At 39.0% G+C, this 21,703-nt stretch overlaps 1 protein-coding gene across 6 annotated transcripts in view; it reads right to left on the bottom strand.

Annotated features, from left to right (window-relative positions):
* Positions 1-21,703, bottom strand: part of DAAM2 (dishevelled associated activator of morphogenesis 2) — a 208,340-nt gene that overhangs the window by 70,872 nt on the left and 115,765 nt on the right. For all 6 annotated transcript variants that reach the window (XM_080407888.1, XM_080407889.1, XM_080407890.1 and 3 more), the window contains 2 exons: positions 10,680-10,754; positions 4,163-4,257 (listed from right to left, as the gene is read on the bottom strand). In XM_080407888.1, coding sequence (XP_080264014.1) covers positions 4,163-4,257; positions 10,680-10,754 — 170 coding nt within the window. The remainder of the gene's footprint in view (positions 1-4,162; positions 4,258-10,679; positions 10,755-21,703) is intronic.

The following is a 21,703-nucleotide window of genomic DNA, read 5'->3' as shown; positions in this document are numbered from 1 at the left end:
AAGAAAGCACCCTGAAGAAGCAGCTGAACAAAGGGTCCCTTAAACATAATTTTGGATGGAACACCTGGTCTTATGACAAGACAAACAAGGCACTATAACTTCTATGCATTTTCACCTGTTCTGATGACCATGTGAAAAAAAAAGGTAGGGGCACAAAAGTCACATTGCCTCAATTAAGTACAATCCCTTTCTAAATTCACTGGCAGAATAATTTTTCTAGGATTGTTTGGATGAGGTCATTCCAAAAAGGAGGCATGCGCAGGGAAGTGGTGTGTGTCACAGACCTTTATTAATGACATAATGTAAAACAATGTCGGGATTTTCCTGTGCTCTTCCTAGTCCAGAAAGCAAACAGTAAGCGGCATTATTCAGTAGGAAGGCAAACCCAAATACCTTCCCATTTCAGCTGGCATCAGCAACAGGAATTAAATGATGATTTTTCACCTTCCTTTTCCAAAACACTTAGTTCCTTATTCTCCGGAAAAGCCAGAATCATGCAAGGGAGAGATAAAGAAATGGCAATAGCAGTTTCTGGGCTAACACATACTCTCAGTATGAGGATTTGCTCAGTGTGAGGAGGTATGTGTCTGTACAGGAGAAAAAAAGAAGTGGGAGTTTAGCTGATAGGCTGAGCGCCATAATCCTTAGACTATTTGGCATTTGTATGTCTCTAAGTAGGGATGTGTATGTGTTTGTGTGTATGTGCAAAAGAAAACTTAGCTCATGCAAATGAAAAACCTTTTTCCTCACAATATACACGTGTGTAACTAACTGCCATCTTATATGTCCTGTATGCTGCAAAGTAAGGTCTTGTTCTAGACTGTAAGGTGTAAAGTTTAGCATATTTGCCAATGCATTCTGGCTAACACATTCAAAAATTTCAGTGTAAATAAAGCAGGGTGTGTTTTAATAGGTGCTAAACAAGCAAATTAAAGCCTAACCTCACCTCAGACTCACTTGACCAGTTTAGCACACTTTAAAAGGCAGGGCGCCTCTTAGTCTTTCAAGTTTTAGAGAGTGCTGATCAGAATGAGTTAGCTAGCTCTAATAACAAGCCTTTCATCCAAATACAGATGTGGCAGCCTAAAGAGGTAATGACCCACTGATGGATTCCTAGTGTAGGGGGGGGGACAGCCTCCCTATGAGACCTGATCCAGCTCAGGAAAGACAGATCATATGCTGTGGGTGTGCAGAAAGCAGGATGTTCCCACCTTGTTAACAGCCAAGGCTACACTGCGGCACCAGTTTTTGAATCAGGGGGCACACATAATCCTGATCACTACTGAACTGCTGAAAAATTCAGCATAACTGATTTTGCTTGCTGGATGCATAAATTGTCATCTCCAGTATACACTTGAATACAACATGGCTAAATGAAACAAAAATATCAGGAGGCAAATCTGAATTAAACTAAAGAAGAAAAGCAGACACCAAATGGAGTTAGTCATGATTCAGACTAAAGGGGGTATTTTTCTGGGGTTCCAAAAGGTGGGGTTTTTTCCAGTCCCTTGTAAGTTTTTACTTTTGCTACTTTTCTGAACCTCCATTTTCGGGCACTAAAATACAAGAAGAAAAGCTCGTCTTTCACTGCTTCTGTCCAACAGTTTGTCATCACACTTGTTTATAGTCATAAGTTCTTACAAACCTAAAAGAAAATGTGTTTCCTTACAAGGTGCAGATGTGGTTTTTTTGTTCTCTAAGGCTGGGCTTGTTCCTGCGTGCTGGGACATAACCTAGCTTTATTATTTCAGGGCAGCTCCTAAATACCAGAACAAAATGCACTTGCTCAAAGGGGGCCAACTAGCTGCCCAGGGATGATTCTATCACATTTTCTCCAAAGAGAAGAACTTGAGTTTGGGTAGGTCTGCTTCAGTTTTTCTTGTTGTTAGAACTGGTGGGTTGGAATAGAGGCACAGATTAGTGCATTTTCTACTAGAAGAGACACAGTTCTACAATGAAATAAAACACAGAGCCAAACATGCATTTTTTCTTCTTTTTTGATTCCTCTAGATCAGAGAATTCAATCAGAGGAGCCTATTGGTAAACTATCAGAGCCCTGTGTACCGTTACCATTACAAATGGATTCCAGACAGTTCATCCTGTGTGAATTTAGGTCTCTGATTTCTTCAGAGGCCTGATGAAGAGAAGTGGGAAGGAAAATAGGATTTGATGTTCAAATTCCACTAGAAAGACTAGTATTTTGAAGGCTTGGGTATCATACTGCTTACAAGAGGGATTTGATGGAGTTGAGGGCCTCTCTACTGCAACCTTTCCATCAAGAAGAAATTGGCTTGTTGATCAGGCACTGGCATGCAGCCCATTTGGCAGCTAACGAATTGAGTTGCTGGAAATTAGTTGAGACATAGGACTTAACTCAAAATTTGGCTTGGCTTAAGTATTAAAAAAAAAAAAAAAAAAAAAAAAAGTGCCCCATAACCATAGCTAGTGATTTAGAAGAGAACACTTTATAGGCAGTTCATAGATGCTTGTACTGAAGCTTGTTAGGGTTATTATAAACAGATGAAGCAACAAGCTGTTGTCAAGGGGATCCAGCAGAAACAATATGGGTCTGAGAAAGAAAACCTTGCAGGGCTTTGAGCAAAAGACATTCCTCTTTCTTCTCTATTGCCTTGCTCTCAACAAGGAGGCCAGGCATACAAAATGACAGAGCAGAACAGCCAGTGGTGGCCACCAAAGTGCTTCAGCTGGACATAGCAGGGAGGCCTTGCTGCTGTGGCTATGCTCGATGAAAGCTATCACTTTCACAGAATAAGTATCAAACCAGCTCTACACTAATGTGATAGAGTTGCTACATCTAGTCTCAACAGCACAGGACTTTGGTTTAAAATCTTTGTGAGAGTTGGGAGTTTGGCAGTTGTCTTGCTTCCATTTTAACATAAAGTGCAGCTGCATTTTACTGTGTTCTCTGCTTTAGGATAGTGATAGGCAGGATCAAACAGTCACTTATCCTTGGACTAGGTCTCAATATAGACTACTGTTTCTCCACTTCCATGTTGAAAGCACTCACCCTACCCACATGCTAAAGTTACCAAAGCCTGATGAATCTTTATGCCTCAGGAGGAGCATCAGAATTTGGCTTTGTGCTCTCTTACACCCCATCACAACAGGAGGTAAAAACTGAGCTTTGTGCTGATGCGTTCTACCTCACACTTGTCATGAGGCAAGAAGCTCCACGCAGTCAACTTTTTAAATGTCGTGAAGGGAAGAAGCACAACCAGCACTTAGCCCTGCAAGAAGTCTCAGAAATATCTTCACTTCAAGTTAACATAACTGCAATTAACATAACTATTTGAGATAATTTTTTGGTCATTTTTATTTAGTTAGTTAATTCGTTTGGTTTGGTTAGGTTCTCCCACACACACAAACCTGTTTGCTTAGGCATTACTGAAGCTCTCTGAAACTAAAACTTCAGCATAGTGTGGATACAAATGCATTTGGCCCATTTTGGGCCCAATACAAAAATATTCAGAAACTTTTTGACAAAGTGTTTCCTGAGATCATATCGACAACTATAGTTACAGCTTCTGCTCAGTGCTCTTCTAAGTGTTAAATGGAAAAGGTTTCTGTGCTAGTTAGTTTGCTATTGTTCAGAGCTTTGTTCCCAGAAAAACAAAGATGACCCTCTCTTCAAAGACACAGTACACAATAAAGTCTCCTGACATTTCTCTACACCACAGTTATACATAAAACAGGAAGAAAGCCAAACCAGGTGATGTCAGATGGATTAGCTGCTTTGTACCAAACAGTTCACATTACTACAGATAAGGGGAAGCTTGAATTCAATTCAGAGCAGAGGCTGAAATTTTGCCCAACATGAATCAAATTACATGGGATGTTCAGGGGCCTATAAAGTCTAAAATCAGATCTTCATAGTCATTACCTGTGTTTGCACATATCTGACACAGAGTTTTTCACAGCAGACTGTCTTTTATTTTCCTGAAGCTACATGCTTCAGCATTAGTGCGCCCTCCCAACTAGGCAGATTCAGAGCAGGGGCTGTAGGGCTCTCTGTGGATTGTCTGAAATATCAGAGAGGCTTGTGTGAGGTGAGACAATGAGGTTCCTGTCCTTGCCACTCTTTCCCGTGTCAGATCTGACCATAGCAAGGCAGTGAATTGCAATGAAAGATGAACAACATTACCTCATGGGCTGAGTCCGCAGAGCTGTCTTCAAGTCTTCAACTATTTTATTTTTCATTTCTGTTTCTTCTTCATCAAAAGCATAGAGAGTCTGCATCTGTTCAGAAAACAAGATGACAATCAGGAAAGCTCAGGCTGCCTGGAAGCTAAGAGACAGGCGAGGAATTATGAAAAAAAACTATCCAATCAACCCATGCAGAGGTGCCTGCTGACCTCTCACCAGGAAAGCAGCGCCTCAGCTACAAAACTGAATCCAGATGAAGCTGCTCATGTTGACTGGCAGCAGCATACCACTTTGCCACACTGGCTAAACTAGGGTTCTCAGGTTACCCCCCAAAAATCATACTTGCCAGTATGCCCTCAGAAAACTGTACCTAATTTGGAACAGAGATCTGCTGTGGTGATCTATGGATATGTGAGGCAAAGTTTGTAGGGAGAGGTAATATCTTTTAATAGACTGACATGGCTGGAGGGATTTGGGTGGGAAAAAAAAAAAAGAAGAAAAAAACCCCAGACTTGTGTGTCAGGTTTCAAAGCATAAAATCTTTTTCTTCAAGTGACTAAATAGCCTGCAAGTACCCTGAATTACAGTTTATGTACATACAAAATTGATTTTTCTTCCCTGCGCCAAGTGTATCACTTATTTTAAGATACTGATTTGCCCTATAAAATTCACCCTTGCTAATTGGGAACATTTAGTGTAAAAAGCTGGAGCACCATAAAATATCTGTCCCTGTTTTTTAACAAGTAAACTGAAGCACAGGGAGACTAGATTTTCCCCCAGTATGCAGCTTGAGATAACTAGAGCTTGCAGTCAACTGGAACGGAAGATGCTGTGGGTCACTGTAAATTAGGGTGACAGACAATGAGTGGAATACATGCAGAAAATAAGGTTCTCAAAGTCAGATAATGCCATTAAAAAAGGGGGTATAACAGGAAATCAGGGCCCCAGCCCTACACTCAGCACCACTGCAACCTTGGAATGTGAAGCAAGACTCTTCAATGCCGGTTGCATATACTGTTCAGGCTCACAGCTTCAGTGTGTGACTTTTCAAAAAGTCAAGACTCAATGCTGGAAATTCTTAGTCTACAACTATGTTTTCTTAAGTCACTTTAATTGTAAAAGAGAGAGGACAAACAACTCTCTTATTGGCAGGACTTCTTGGGGATATCACTCAGTGGTATCTGGAAAGCAGCTCTGAACCCTTCTCAAATGAATAACCGAGGTGAACTAGTATCATCTATCAGGGATCTGATATCGCACCTTTCTGTGGTGGAATGTGAGTAGCTACAATTATGGTCCATTACAGCAAAATATTTATTTTACTGTTTAGGAAGCATCAAAGAAAATCTTCCTCTCACTGGAACTTCCTTTAACCCTCCCCTCCCACCACCAGACCAACACCTCACTACCCTTGGAAGTGCTCCCATGTTGCTTGCTTTTGCAAACCATGTGGTGCCAACACATGTCAGATCCTGAGGGTGGTCATTTGGCTACAAGCCGATGCTGTCTTATGCTGAACAGCTGGCACAGGGAGATGTGTTTAACTCTAGGGGTCCTCTCTCTGATCCACGCTAAAGTCAAATTCACTCAATAACAGAGCAAGCTATTTCCTGCCCTAATGGAATGACAGAGCGCTACTGATGGAAAATGAGCTGATGATGTTTTATCTTTTGCCAGCATCCCCCGACAGCCAGAAACATAAATTGAAATGCTTAAGCCAAGCCATATATGATCCCCCTCTTCAAAAAATAAACAGAAATCCTGAACAGGCATTATGGAATCTCAATGGCAGAGTCCTGGGGTGCGATTTGGGACTTGATTTGTATTTTCTTGGGTGACAGCCCATCTGGTCATCTTTCCTTTGGCCCATAAATGCTCCTTTGAAAGGCTCCCATTCTTCCAACAACTTAATTTCTCCTCTGAGCCATTGTGGGGGGAAAGCAAATGGACGGTAGGAAGGTGCTCAACAGTATTTTGTTCAGAGGGAAAAAGGCCCATTTCCAAATGAAACAAATACAAATAATCCTGCCTTTACAACAGAGGGTGATTATAGAAAACCCCTTTTCTAAAGCTGCAGGCAGCCGAGACCCTTTCATTTCTCACTCCTGTGCATGGCCAGGAACTCACAACCTCATGCCCTCACTAAAGACAGACTGGTCACGCGTTTGCATTATGAAATAGCTTTCTCGGCAAGAGTTACAGAAAACTTAACTGTCCCTGGGAGACAGAGGGGAGGGCACTGTCAGTATTTGAGGCTGGATTTATTTAATGTGGCTGACTGAAGAATTGCTTTCCTGAACTACAAACTGCACTTGAGGACTAACGTCTGCTGTGCTGAGCATGCAGCTAGTTATTATCAGCTAACCAAACACAGCAGGAAGAGGAAGCAAAATAGTCCTTATTTGGTCTCTAAAAAGTGGTATACATACGGGGTTTTTAACAAGCACATTTTGCATATTTAGCTTTCCAGTTTAAGTGCATCACTCAGTAAAGTATAGCATCTAGTTACTTGATTTGCCAATTAAAAAAAAAAAAAAATCACAATTTTCTGAAAACTATCATTCTCAAGGAATTTTATATGTAAAACTTCAGGCAGTCCAAGAAATTACTTCTGAAAATTTTGCTCCATTTAAAATGAAATATTTTACTTTTATTAAAAGCACTGATTAATTCCCACACCTTATCCTGATAGCTAATCGCTCCCCTAAGTTGCTGGGAAGGAAAATACAAGACCAAAATGACAGTATGTGTGAGAAAAGGGGGAGTGGGAAGGCATGAACTAGCTTCAGCAATACACTGCTTGATAGACCAAGCTTTACTTAACAATCTCACACAAATTAAATGAAAGAAGAAAGATGCAAATAAAATAAATAGTGACAAAGTAACCTGGATGTTCTGATTTTTCATGATAGTCCAAGCTATTTTTTAGGTCTTGTCTAAAATAATAACTAACAAAGTGTTAGCATTATTGAAATCATTCCCAGTTCATAAACAAATACAGGTAAAATTAAAAACAAAATTCGATTAAAAAAATTTGTATTGCATACCTAATATAATACACCTGGACAATACTACTCTAAAACTTTCTTTTTTCAAAGAAAACAATTCAGTTGGAATTTAAGGTGCACCACATCTCTAGCTACATTAAGGCTGAACTAAGAGAATATACTATGAATCATAAAGTATGAATAGTTGTATTTGAAAAACCTGAACTTTTAAGCATGTAAGTAACATCGATGTCACCTAACCCAGATGGAGGAGAGGGTTATCATCCACCTGCTAAAATCTGCTGAAAGATACATATTTTTAATGTCCTGTCAATCTGCTCTGCCCTGAACAAGTGCTTCCTTCGTCAGGGAAAAAGCCCTGGCTACAGTTGTATTTACTAATCTTGACCTCTGTCTCATACTCTCAACTGAGCCATCTCTCCAGAAAAGCTGGATCTGCAACCACTGTTCACCTGCAAGTCTCTCTGTGGAAAAGCATACACAGACAAGCTCATAAAAGCAACATGGTGCTGTCAGAAGTTTTCCTCCCCAGTAAAGTGAAGGTTCTGTTTATTTGTGCTGCCAAACAGACTGTCATGGGGTGAGGAGGGCAGGAGCCAGGGAGGTTTCTTTACATGTGGTATTAGAAGGGCAGCTGCTCCATTTTTAAGAAAAGAAGTTTTGTGTGTTGATGAATCAGCAGATGACAATGACCTTGATAATGGAAATGGTCTCTAATTGTGGGTGTGCAACCTGTATTATTTATAGCATGTAGACATCAGAGGACTGAGCAAATTTGGAGGCTCCTTCTTCTAAATTAGACATCATTAGCAGCTGTCTCTTTCTTTTAAGGGCTGGTCTAGAAGACAGTCTATCAACGATCTGCTTGGCCCCTTTTAGTCAGGCTACCTGAAGGATGGGACAGTCCCTCCACAGGAATTGCACACTACAGACTAATAAAGAGATCCACTTTTATTGTCATACACACTTCTGAGAACTGGGTTTAAAAACTACTGCAGTCAAAAAAGTCAGAGCAACAGAAATAATTGTGGGAACAGAACTGTGCCTAAAATGCACAGCTTTTTGAACTGGACCAGGAATCTGTGACCTAAAGTGCTACCTAACATAGTGGTCTCAGGTTACAAGTAGGGAATGTCAAACCCGTCAGAAATCACCACATTGCTCTCAAGCATAATCTATGAGAGGCAGATATGATGGGTAATACTGTAGCGTGCCTTTTGAGAAAATGATCCCTGAGCACAGGGGCCTTGGCCTGCTGAAATCCACAGAAAGATACTTAATGATATCAGCAGGATAAGGGGGCCATTCCATCTTATTGGAGGGTGTGAAGAACTTTTTTGCCAAGCTAGTATATAAAAAAGAAATTAATAATTAAGAGCATATAGAAAAGGACATGAAAGCTGCGTGTGAAAAGATTCTTATGCCATTAATTCACAGGAGACACAAAGATTAAATTTTATTAAAAAAACGGGACTTAAGGCATGTTAAACTAACGCTTCTGTGATTATTGCTACCATTTCAACTCTAATACTTCTTGTAGTATTTCTAATTAAAATATTATAATACCTGATAGTGCCCTAGAGACACAAGCTGAAATAGACTGGACAGTGTCAGGAAGCAACATGAAACATGTTTTTCTTTCACTAGTTCTGAGCCAACTACACTTGGATGCATTTTTAAAAAAACAACAACACAAAAACAAACCCCCCACCACTAAATTTAGGACTGAAAATATAAGGGACCTAAAATAACCATTTGAAAGTTAAGAATCTCAGAGGTCTAAATAATAATGAATAGAACATGTATTTTAAAGTATGTTGGAGTTGGTTCTCAGCTGTATTACTCCAGTTTTCCACTGTGAAATCAAGTCAACTAAGTTTCACCTGCCTAAAAACAAAGCAACAAAGTGGTAAATCAGAAGCAAGGGTTTTAACCCCAGTGCGTCTTCTCAACACTTAAAACATTGGAGTAAATCATAAGGCTTGAAGCCAAAAATAAGGTTATCAATCATTCAGTGCTGAGGCAAACAACATTACCAGGGCTGGTGTTTATTGGTGCTCTTAAAACATGTTTAAAATTAGAAGCATAGGCCAAAATATAGTCTCATTCCATGGAACTGCTCCAGATTTGCAATAGTGGTGTGTACATATTCACTCCAGGTTTACATCAAAATCATTTAAAAACTAATCCAAAAGTCACTGAAATCAATGGAAAAACTTTCTCCAGATTCAAGAGGCCTTGGATCAAATCCTACCAGAAGTATTTGGCTCAGTGACATTGCAAGGTTTTATACTTATTTTTTTCCTTAATGGCCCTCATAGAGCAAATTTGTTTAGTCAGGAAATCAAAGCACAGTGCCATGCCAGTCACAAAAGCTCAACCTTTTTTCTCAAAACAAGTCCATATTCTTTCTACTCCATGACTCTGCCCTAAGAAAATTGGCATGAAAAAAGGTGATCATGTTGTTAGTTCATGACTCACAGTAGAAAGCAGCTTGTCTTTTATCCTCTTACAGTGAGTTATAATAACTTGTAAATCTTGATTTTTTTCTTTTTACTGAGCAAGACATATTTCACCGTGAAGAATGCATTAGTAAGTACTGACACATATAGCATTCATTAAGGCATTATTTAGATGAAATTATTTTATAGCTCATAACCATGATACAAAAGGTGCAGAGAAGGCTTTAGAAATCAAACATAAAATGTAAGTAAATAAAAAAACTTATGATGCAGGAAAAGAATTCTACCATCACTTCTGCACAACTGCCAAAAAAAGCTGAGTATACATTGCATATGAATAATTGCAGGCAAAATTTTACTATAAAAACAGTAAAAGGATCAAATTTCAAAATAAAAGATCTGCCATATCAAAGGAGATCAGTAGACACTACATGCAGGTATTCTGCTTCTGCTGGCGACCAGCTCTACTGGATGCTTCAGATGAAGAGGCATATTACACAGTTATTGAACAAAGGTAATTAAAAAGTTTTCCTCAAATATCTTGTTGACCTGTACTGATGTCTAAGGTGTTACAGCCTTATGTTCCTCTATTTATCTGCTCTTATATAATTGGATATTATTTTACACAAACAGCTACCTTTCCTTTAATTCTTCTGCTAAACTAATAACCTCAGTGTTATTTTGTAGGTTAATTAGAAATCAATTTGAAACCATACAACAAAGCAAAACTTTACGTGTTTTTCAAATAGTTGCTTTTCTGATTCATCAAATATTATTTTGGATTTTCACTCCAGTATCTAATTTGATTGCCTTCAGTGCTCAGTATTGCAGAAATAAAACCTGAAAATGTTTATGGTGTTTTCTAATCTATTCTTCTGCTAGAGCAGGGCTCTTTCTTAAAACAGATACTCATCTTCTTTCAGAAGTTCTATTTTAAATCAGTCATGCATTTGGGCTAACATTCTTCTCCTTTGGGAACTTCCGCCTAAAGAAACACATCTTTATGGTAGGAAGTCTTCCCTGCTTTGCAGGAAAGGTAACTTACTGCTGCCATTGAATTGATGCGGTCAATGTAGTAATCTGGCCAGCTGGTAGCAAGTTTATTAGGATCTTCTTGTTCCTGGAACAGAAAGTTAAACAAGGTTACACAAGGAGCCTTTACAGGATGAAATGCCACTGTAGAACCACCTGGGATTCTTCACTGCACTGCTTTTTAAGGTGGTATCTCCCCCCACATGCACATAAATGTGTGGCACTTATTACAAACATTTCTGAAAGTGTAATGTTAGCACTATCACCATGGTGTGTAAGATTAAAAAGAATCCCCTTCAGCTAAGGTTATTAAACACAGAATAATAACGTTTGATGGAGACACAGTTATCCTAGGCATCTAAGCAGCAACCCTCATTCCCTTAAAAAATACTGTGTTTCCAAGTAGAAGGATAGCTCATTTACAGATAACGGCTTTACATTTTGTAGCTTTATATTGACAATCTTACAAATTCTTTTGCCTCTCTACTGCTAGAGCAATGGTGGGATTCACTGAAGGGGTTTAACATCTGCTATGGAGAAAAAAAACCACCACTAAAATCAAGTCAAGGAACCTGAAAAGAAGCCAAAAGACTGCCTCATTTCAATGTGGTAAACCAAAAAGAAGGTTAGATTGGACATTGGGAAGTATTTCTTTACTGAGAGGATGGTCAAAGACTACAACAGGCTTCCTGGAGAGGTGGTCAATGCCCCAAGCCTGTCAGCATTTAAGAGGCATTTGGACAATGCCCTTAGTAACAAGTTTTAGCTTTTGGTCAGCCCTGAAGTGGTCAGGCAGTTGGACTAGATGATCAGTATAGGTCCCTTCCAACTGAAATATTCTATTCTAAAAAGTTAAGCACAACCTCAGAACACCCAAGGAAACAGAACAGCACCCCCTCAGTTACAGTAGAAGCAGTATTAATCCTTCTATTCCTACTTCCCAAATAATCCACCTGAAATCATCTATCGCTAGACTAAGTTCAATCAACCTCAACTTCCAAAAGAAGACCTACCCCTACTTAGGAACCAATTCTTTCTTGTTCCTGGGCTGCTCAATGAAAATGAGATTTTATTCTAATGGGTCTATTCATTTCTAGGTAAGTGTAACAGTCACTGGCAAAATAAGGATTGGTTTCTAGGATTCTAATTTCCCATTATAAGCTACGAATAACTCATATTAAGACTCCTAGCAGATGGTAAGAGATTACCACTTGACTCATTCTAAGGATGTCCAGTGATGTATGAACACTGTGGATCTCACCAATGTTTTCTACATATGAATGCTTACTTATACTAGAAAAGTTACTCTGGAAGATATACAGAACAATATTAAATGTTTAGGTCTATCATAGAACCTTAGCTATTCCAGAATTGTTTGATTTAAAGATGAGAAATAGCTCTACATGCCCCCTCTGCTGAGCCACATTCAGAAAACACCTTGTTAGCTAACGAGTTCCTGCCAGGCCACATACCAACACATTGCAACAATTCTGCACAAATCAGAATTACTAAATGAGTTTCTCCATTCACGATACTGACAAAACAGATTTGTCCCCATCTAGCAAAGGACTGCAGTACAGGCACATCCTAGACAGATCACAACTCTTTATTCAGCTCTTGCATCCAGCTGAACTATTAAAAAGAGCAGAAGACTTAAACAAACGATCATATAGTAACTACCACTGTATGAAATATATGAGAGGCTGACAAAGTGGCAGGAGATACCAATTACATCCACAGCTGCCATGCACTCACCACCTCGTGATAATAAATGGTGAATTAAGAACAAGGTGACTTTCTCAAATTGAGTGAGAAGTTCTACTGCTTTTCCTTTCTTCCCTTTCCTGGCCAGAGTCAGCAGGAATCTGATGGACCCAAATCTATGTCAAATGGCACATTACAGAAATATGCAACTCCCTACAAATAGTCAGTTAGAATTGCCACACCATGTTATTGGTAAACTGTCTTTTGCTGCCCCTTTTCTATGTAGAATATCTAGTGGCAATGATAACCTTGACAATGGTTTCTCACTTGACAGACCTTAACCTCCTGTGCAAATGTCAATATATGACCTTGTTGATGGAAAAATAAAGAATACAATACATAAATACAGCATTGCTTTTATAAGATAATCTTATCATCCCCAAAGAAAACAATACAGATGGGAAGCTAATCCAGAGGTAGTGAAGTAAGGTCAATTTGCAAGGAACCAAGGTGAACCACCGATGTGAAATACAAAGTATGCTCATATGCCCTTCTGATTTTTTTCTCTGCACAGAATTATAAAAGTCCAAGTGACAGCTATAATTGTTTCAGAGTACAGGCGACAAGAACATTATCAGAACAAGGAATATGTATGTTCCCTGTAGATCCATCCTTTACATCCCAAATTAAGCTACAATACTTTTTCTCCTGAAAATTATTTAGAGAAAAGAAAAAGGTACAAATGCTGGAATGCTGCAACTAACCTTTCTAGATATCTAGTTTAGACATTCAGGCTGAAAAGCATCAGGATAGATACACTAAAAAAATCAGCATTGTGAATAATTTCCTACCTGAACCCAAACCATTAGACATTTCACAATCAGAACCAAGCATAAGAAGACTGATCCCCTAACATACGTCTTTAGCTTGGCAAATAAGATAAGGTCCTTGGTATACCCTGCATTTGACCATTCTCCATCCACTACAAATTGGTCTGAACTCTGAGTCTGTGTGTCTTATGCTTTGGTTTTGTTTTTAATTAGAATTGGGAGAAAATTGGTTTCAGTGGAACACAACAAGTGTAAGCTTTTTTTCCTGAGCTAAAGCCCAGACTGAAGCTGTACATTGCTGAGGTTAAAAAAGTTTTAGCGGATACTCCACTAAGCATTCCCCACTTTCTGAAATTATTTCAGCCCAGAAGCATATTAAGCAGAAAAGTCCACCTAATTTCAGTGGTCCTCCACATTCCTTGCTCAGACCAGAATTTCATGGCTGTCCACGTATGCTTCACTTCACTGGAATAAATGTGATTATGTACTTAAAACCTGGCACACTATTTCTTTTATGAAGCCCCAGAAAGCTACTTATACTTGGGATGAACATGTAGATTTTTATTCAGCCCCATGAAATCATTAGGTGGCACACTGCTATTTATAGCAATCACCTGGGCAACATTTTCAAAAGAGGGACAAGTTCACATCTGTAGCATTAGAGCCACCAGAAAAAAAATATGTTGTTGCCTAAATTATGTGAGTTCTGCCTATGGAAAGAAATTGCTGTACTATGTTTCCTTTCAGAGAGGGGAAGATAAGCTGAAAATGGAAAGCAATTTATTCAGGGCATGTGTGGGTGTGTGCTGGGGGGGAGTGGAGGGAGCAACAACAGGGTGTTGGGGGGGTTGTGTGTTTTGTTTTGAATGTCTTCAGGGTTTTGACCCTAAAAAAACCCCTCAGACAAAACTCCAAGGCAACTTGACGATAATGGCAAAACCCTTCCCTTGCTCCACGAGACACAGAGAAGTGGGGGAAAGAAGAAAAAAAAAAAAAAAAAAAAAAAAAACTAAATCAAAATAAGAGGCCCTAATATACAATGCCACATAGGTATCAAAAGCTGGAAACAATAACCCATCTGTATAAGGGAAAACATTAACTGAAGGAATCTATTAAAGCAAAGCCGTCTTTTAGCTCCTTGAATAGTGTAAATACTATACTAAAAAACAGACGTCAGCTTGTGGACTTTATAAGGGGCCATATCATTCTTCACTGCAGTAATAAGTATGTAACTGCTGTGAAAACAGGATCTTGATACTATACAAGCCTGCAGTATAGCCAAGGTATTATATAGGCTTTGACACTAACTTGGACAGGCTCCATGCCTTGGTGGAAAGTGGAACTTATGACTTCATTCCAAATAGGACTTAATGGAGTTCTGCAAATATTTGGACCATCTGAACCAATCAGAATGAAACAAAATAAAAAAAAAAGTATTGTGTGCACAGCTCAGCTGATCCTGAAAGCCTTTTCGTAAATCCTCAGAGACCTGATCCGTTGGGTAAGCTGTTCTTTAGAGAGCAGAGACCTTTAGTGGATGCCATGTCAGTGGGACACGCATTTGCAATACAAAGACTGCCATAAGAGGCATAATCAAGAATTATAAACCACTGTCTTTCTTACAAAACTTTCTACAAAGAAGTGCCAAACACTAGTGTTACAGAAATCATGTGGGAATGCCAAATATTCATGGCTGAGTGGATCATGAAAATGAAGGACATGGTTTCTGAGGTGGCTGCTTCTTTCAAGATGGTTTTAGTCTTGAAAGAAACAGCACAGGGAAAGGCTGAACAGTAACTGCCGACACTGAAGCTCTTTTGTGGTGAGCGTTGGGTTTCAGTTTCCAGCGATGACACATTGGTATTTTACTCTGCACCAAACGGACCCCAAACAATGTTGAGCAGTTCTCTAGAGCATGTCCTGAAAATCTGAGCATGTCGAAGCAATCAGAAATACATCCACAAAATTAGCAACTTTACAAAGCTTCTTTCCTGCAGATGGAGATAGGGAGACACAAATGGTGATATGACAACTAAAACTCAACCAGGAAACCACTAGCAGAATTAGGACAGACACTGATCTGACACTGAATCCAACACTCTCTTATTTCCACTATCATTTATATCAGGTTGGTTTTATGCAATGTAGACAAATCCGAACTCCCTAGGTCCGAAAGGTCCTTGGCATCCCTGGATGTCCAAATATTACAGACATTGCCTGTACCTGCACACATGCCCCTGTGATAAATTGCCAGGGCTGATGACTCATGAAGCCTTCTAACGTGGAAATTAAAATAACACTTCATTAAAACCTTAAAATTTTTCTTGGGCAAGGAACCATGACTTAGTTTCACTGAGTTTCTCTCTATATCAATAAAAACGGCATGCAAACACAGATGAAGACCATGAAATGAGGCTACTGTAATATAAATTCCTGTTCCAGCTTGTTCGCTGTATCATGTCCAGACAATATATGCTCAAGTTTATACTTGGGTCACAAAGAATCGTATTTTCTTGCAAAAGCCACATTATGGTTAGTGTGGTTCCTCCTCTCAACAGCCTGAACACATTGTTCTAGCACCTCACAGAGCTGAAAGACAGGTTATTTTACCTGGTGTGAAGGGTCAGCATCATCACATACAGTTCAGAAAATAAATCATGGATTTCAAGTCATTAAAGAAAGTATTACCTTTTGAGAAAAAGTTAAATATGTTATTTGCCATACTGAGTAAGTCCCTACAGCTATTTTTTTCATATTTCCAGTTAAAAGGCAATGGGAATTGGGATCCTGATTACAAATAACTGGGGAATCTGTGATCTTTTTTTTTTTTTTTTTTTTTTTGGTAATGCCAGTTCACTGAAACTTTAACTTTTAACATGACTTACATCAATTGAGATGAAAACTTTGCTGGATAAAGATTCTCTGCTTCTGGATGAAGCCCTCCCACACTCTTCAGAATAACAGCTTAGCTGCTAAAATGTTCATCTGAGCTGTGCAGCATTCAGACTCATGTCCACGTTCTGTTTTAAAGTGAGGTGCATGAGCCTTGCTCTCCACGTGAATATTCTGGCCACTATAAACAAGATGGGGTTTTTGGTTGCTTGGAGAGTGGAAGATGGTTATCACTTGTGCTTCATTTCCCGCAAGTGCCACTCTCCTCCAGATACTTTTAAAAAAGACTCAACTTATCACAACATCTGCTATTAAAGTTAAATACAGTACAATCTTCTAACACCTTGCACTCTGTCAAAGGTCCTGAAAGAAATTAACATATTAGATTTTTTTAGTCTTTTTTCCGTGAGATCAGCAGAAACAGGGAAAATGGGATGCAGGCAATTAGTTCACAGTTACACAGGAAATCTGTAGCACAGCCAAGAATCAATCCACATTGAAGTTGTACTGCACTCTCATTCAAATCACAGTTCTCCCTTTTTCCACAACAGACTTACTGACTTTTCTTCATTTTAAAAATTTCAGCTTTCAAATAAATGTTTACCTGTTCATTAACACACTGTCCATCCTATTGGTTGTGTCTCAGTTCAGAGCAGCCAAAGTTGCAATAAAAAGCACTTTCATTAAAAGACACAAAATATCTTTGATCTGCTGTGGGATGAAATACTAATTCAGAAGTGGAACTAAAATAATTCTAAGCTTTTCAGACAGTTTACGCCTCCAAAAAGCCAACCAGGTCCCAAGAGATGCTAATTTTGAAACAGACCATAGGACTGAGCCGTTCACTAGACAGATGTGGTCACTGCTCCATTTCTCAGACTCCATGACTAGCATTTACACAAATATTCTCAGGGTTTGGGGGAGGGAGCTATATCCAAGCATTTTAAACACAATTTACCCGGAGTGAGAAATACAAACATTACTTCTCTCCCTGGAATTAAGCTATTGATGTGCAGATAACAATCCCCCTGCTGTAAAAGTAGTCTACTGTATAACTTACTGAAAGGGAATATTAATTAATTACCAGCTGGAGCATGCAACTGAAGAGTTCTAATTGCCTCTCATAAAGGTCAGATATAGCCATACATGCTTCCAGTTCACTGGATTATGACACAGGAATATTTTACCTAACAAACCACCAGTGGTGGTGTTCTTTTGTTTTATTTCTTTGCTTCATTTAGCCTGATCTCTGTCCTGCTGTCGGTGATTTGATGAACCTAATAATGACCTCTGATGCTGGTTACTAACCAGACTTTCAAAGAAGAAATCAAATAATTTCTGTTGTTATTTATATCACAAAATACCTTATACTGCCAAACTGTGGAATTCACTGCCACTAAATGCAGCAAAGACTAAAAGCATAAAAGTCAAAAAGGGATACATTTATGAAGGATGAGGGTTTCTTCTTAGATTTTTTTTTATAATACTGAGAGAAGCTACAATGCTGCTGAAAATCACCAGCCTTTAGAAATTAAAATAGACCATCAGTCATTCTTGAAAGATTGTTTGCCCTACCACAAGCTAAAAATCTTTCCATCAAGTTAAATATATGATTTGTTTTGAACTGCTTATTCCGTCACTTTTTTTTTTGCTTCCCAAGAGCTCATAGATATAGCAACTCTAGAAGCTGTACATTGTATGCACATGATGTGTCCTTTTCAACCTCATCTAGTACTCAAAACCACTTAAAATTAATTACTTCTAATTAGCATTACTCTAATGGAGATGTAGGCCATGCTTTTGTTTCTTATCTTCCAGAAAACAAGCCAGATCTGTTGCATGCATGCACAGCGATAGTTTCTCACTGAAAATAGACTCTAATGTCATACCTGGCAGGCAGAAAGGTTGTTGGTGCAATGTTCTGGGTTTAATATAAGAATTAATCTTTCTGAAACCTCAGAATTCTTCACCACAGATTTTCATGAACTGTATAGTTGTAGTGTTTAAACCAAGATTAAGTTATACAATAAACGTGTCTAGCAGAAAACTTACTACCGATTACTGATGAAGAGGATCTCATTTCAAGACAGATTTAAACTTGCTGCCAGCACTGACTGCATCATCCTCCTCTTATTTACAGATCATACAAGCATGCTTGTCCCTCTTCAAACATATTTAGCCCTGCTGTAGGATGGGGATCCCACCATCACCAGACAATAAGTTATGGGTAAAGTGACCAAGAGGACAACTTGTTCTTATATGTACAGAGCTACTTAAATGTACAGCTGCGGCCACATTGAATTACCCAGCGTCTTGAGCCCTCAGGACAAAGCTTAGTTGCCAAATGGAAGTCTACCAGTGTTATGCATTGCTCCTCCATGGAATATTTTACCTTTGCCATGGAACTTGGCCTCTTGTTGGGTATCTTCTCCTGACCTCTTGCTGCCTAAAGATCATTCTGTCCTACTAGTTGAAGTCCATACTTATGTTTAAAACCTCTTATATGCTCTACTTTTCACAAGCCCCAAATAAATCAACTGATATTTTGCATTTGATAAGTGTAATCTAACTAATGAGCTGCCAAATAAGGCAATTCATGAATTCCCTGCACATCCAGTGAAGAAGTTCTCAGGAGCCTACCTTCCCTCAGCCTATTCTGTATACTTCTTGTGGAGGTGAAGGGACATGTTCACTATGGAAGATGCCACCAGCAGGTCAGTTCACGATCATTCTACTCTGGGGGTCTTCAGGAGAAGACAAAACATTTCTCATGGACACAGCCTGCTCTACAAGTGTGTGGCTGTGGACTCAAATTGTATTCCTGAACCACAGCTCTGTCCCTACAAACCTGCAGCAAGCTTAAGGTCAGGGTCAAGGTTCTGCAGTAGTTCCTGTCGCAGGTGAAGCCAATAATCTGTCGCTATCCCCAAAAATCCTAAGCAGCAGCAGTGGGACATACTCTACTGCTTTATTAATATCCAAGCTCTGCATTGTCCCTACTGCTTTTTACTCTGTGTTGTGTTATGTGAAAGTACTGTGTGTAACTTTCCATTCTAGCATTAACCCTGTTCAGCTTATAGTCAATATGGTGGCAATACAGAAAGGGACTTTTTCCTCATACGTCCAGCTTACCTTGTTCCCATTCCAATAACATTGTTTTCAACTGTATCCTTACCCCACCAGTATTTATGTTGCTTGGACTGTCTCATTCTTTAGGCAATGTGAAAAGCCACAGGAGCCCAGCCTGTGTAACCGAGCCTCCTGGCTGTCACATGCCTGCACTTCGAGTTTATGTTTTTGTCCTGCTCTATCTCCAGCAAGCAACAACTTACAATCTTTTCTAAATAAATTGAAGTCACCTACCATTCATGGCAGTCACCCTGCATGTTGCTTGATGATGGCAATGAAATGTCACTAACTATGCTCAAAGACACGTGGAACTACCTACCTAGAGCCAGCACAGATAACTAGGGCACGTCCTTCTGGGAGCACACATAGAATTTGTAAATGCCAAACTCTAAAATGTTTCTCTTCACTGTTCACAACATGTCCACTACCTGTTTTTCCAGTAACACTGCTGCTTGGTCCAGTTCACTTCTGCTCTGGGCCCTTTGTTAAGAGTAATGACAGTTGGATGGTCAGAACAGCCACGTATTTTTTGTCTCACTTATTTAACCCCAGTCACTACTGAAATAACAGTAAAGCTAGGAGCTGTTGGATAGGTAAATAAAGGGAATAAACAGAGACTGAGAGACTCATGGCTTTTAAGTAGTTAACCCAATATTTTGAGTGTACCCTTCAGTTGCTTTGTCTATTTCTCCCCTTTCCATAAACTCAAGTAAAGCTTTCCTTTCTCCCAGCTTCCATTTCTCTCACCTGTTACATCTGCAAAATGTTTGGGATGCCAGGTACTTTTTCACAGATGACTGAATATCATGGAAGACAATGTGACTTTCACCTCAGTTCAGGTGTGTAGCTGAAACCGTCACATCTGACTGTAATGAAAATTAAACAATTCTCCAGAACAGTAGAAGGAAATCTCTTCCTTTTCAAGGCTGTCACTAGATCCTGGTAACAATTATTTACTGTGCCTGTTTCTAAACTTTTCACTGAAAAGACAGGCAATTCAGCAACTTTTCTGGATCAGTATTCACTGGCTTTTGAAAGGCCATTCAGTGAAATTCAGAATACAGAGGAGAGTGGTGAGCCCTGGTTTCTGCCAGATCTGCTTCTCACATACCAGGGAAATATGCTAGTTATTTACATATTCTTTGCTCTTGCTTATCCATCTAAGACAAATCTGAACAGTGAGAACTGCATTGTACACAGTTGTTTATTATTATTATTATTATTATTACATGCCATCAGCAGGACTGAATCATATTTGGATTGTGGAGACCCAGAACTTTTGCAAGAGGACAGACAAGGACAGAATATAATCTAGTGGCAGCAACTAAATCATACAGTCAGCATTTACACGTACTTCCCATACAGTGGAATTAGATTGCTTACCATTTTTTTTTTCTTAAGTACAGCAAATTACACCATTTTAGTAGGATGACAGCTGGATAAATGTTTTCTTTTTTTGTTTTTTCTTCTTCTTTTTCGCTTTTTTTCCATGGTAGGGTCAAATCTGCTTCCACTGAGCTCTCCCATACTCCCACAGAATGCAAGCCAAATGTGAAACACAGCATTAGGCATGATGATGACATTTTCCCAACTATCACTGTATAAACTCAGGTCTATTTTGGGCCTGATTTTTGAGAAGCGTTGAATGCTAACTTCAACCAGAGCACTAGTAGCGCACCTGAAAAAGTTGGAACTTCAAATTCTACAACTCAAATTCTACATACATAGAATATCTATAGCAAATACCATGGCAAGTTTATGGCATTTATGTCTTCAGCAGTTTGAACAAACAAGCCAGGAAGGCATTTTCTGAGCAACAGCTAACCTTTCTTGTTGGAGAGAGAGAGGGAGAGGAAGGAAGAAACTAAAAATATTCCATGCTGTTCCCATGGGGGGGGCAGGGAAGAGAAGACTTTTTCAATTATACATAAATAAATACGTAATTTCAAGGCCCTGACCTAAAATAACCTCTTATACCAGGATAAATAAATGTGTCTGTAACTGTTAGCATTGCAGCATGGAAAACATAAACCAAGTAAAATGAATGATTTGGAAAAACTCCTTATCTCCTCTTATGTCTGCTACAATGTGGTCTTTTAGGTATCGTGATTTCAAGCTATGATAAAGGTATACCAGCAGAATTGTGCAAACATTTTTGCTTCCTTGACAACAGATTTATCCTTTAAACCACCACAAGAGTGACTATAAGAAAAAAGAAATTTTAAGAGGAATCCCTCACATCATTAAGGCTACTATATTTTTTCTCAAAGTAACCACTTCAGAATATTTGCTATAGAAGGGAAAATATCAAGGAAGAAAAAAAAGATTACAAGATTACAGGAACTTAATGATAAACCATACAAAATGCCCAATATTTCTTCTCAGGTGTGCTGACTTACAAAGAATAATGGGGTCAACATCAACAAATTTATACTTATGTGAGATGAGAAAAAAAGCCTAAATTCATTATATGGAACTATAA

Source organism: Falco punctatus (assembly GCF_963210335.1).
Source record: "Falco punctatus genome assembly, chromosome: 12".
NCBI classification, from domain to species: Eukaryota; Metazoa; Chordata; class Aves; order Falconiformes; family Falconidae; genus Falco; species Falco punctatus.
The sequence above is the reverse complement of the archived record's forward strand: the minus strand, read 5'-3'. Positions and strand labels throughout refer to the sequence as shown.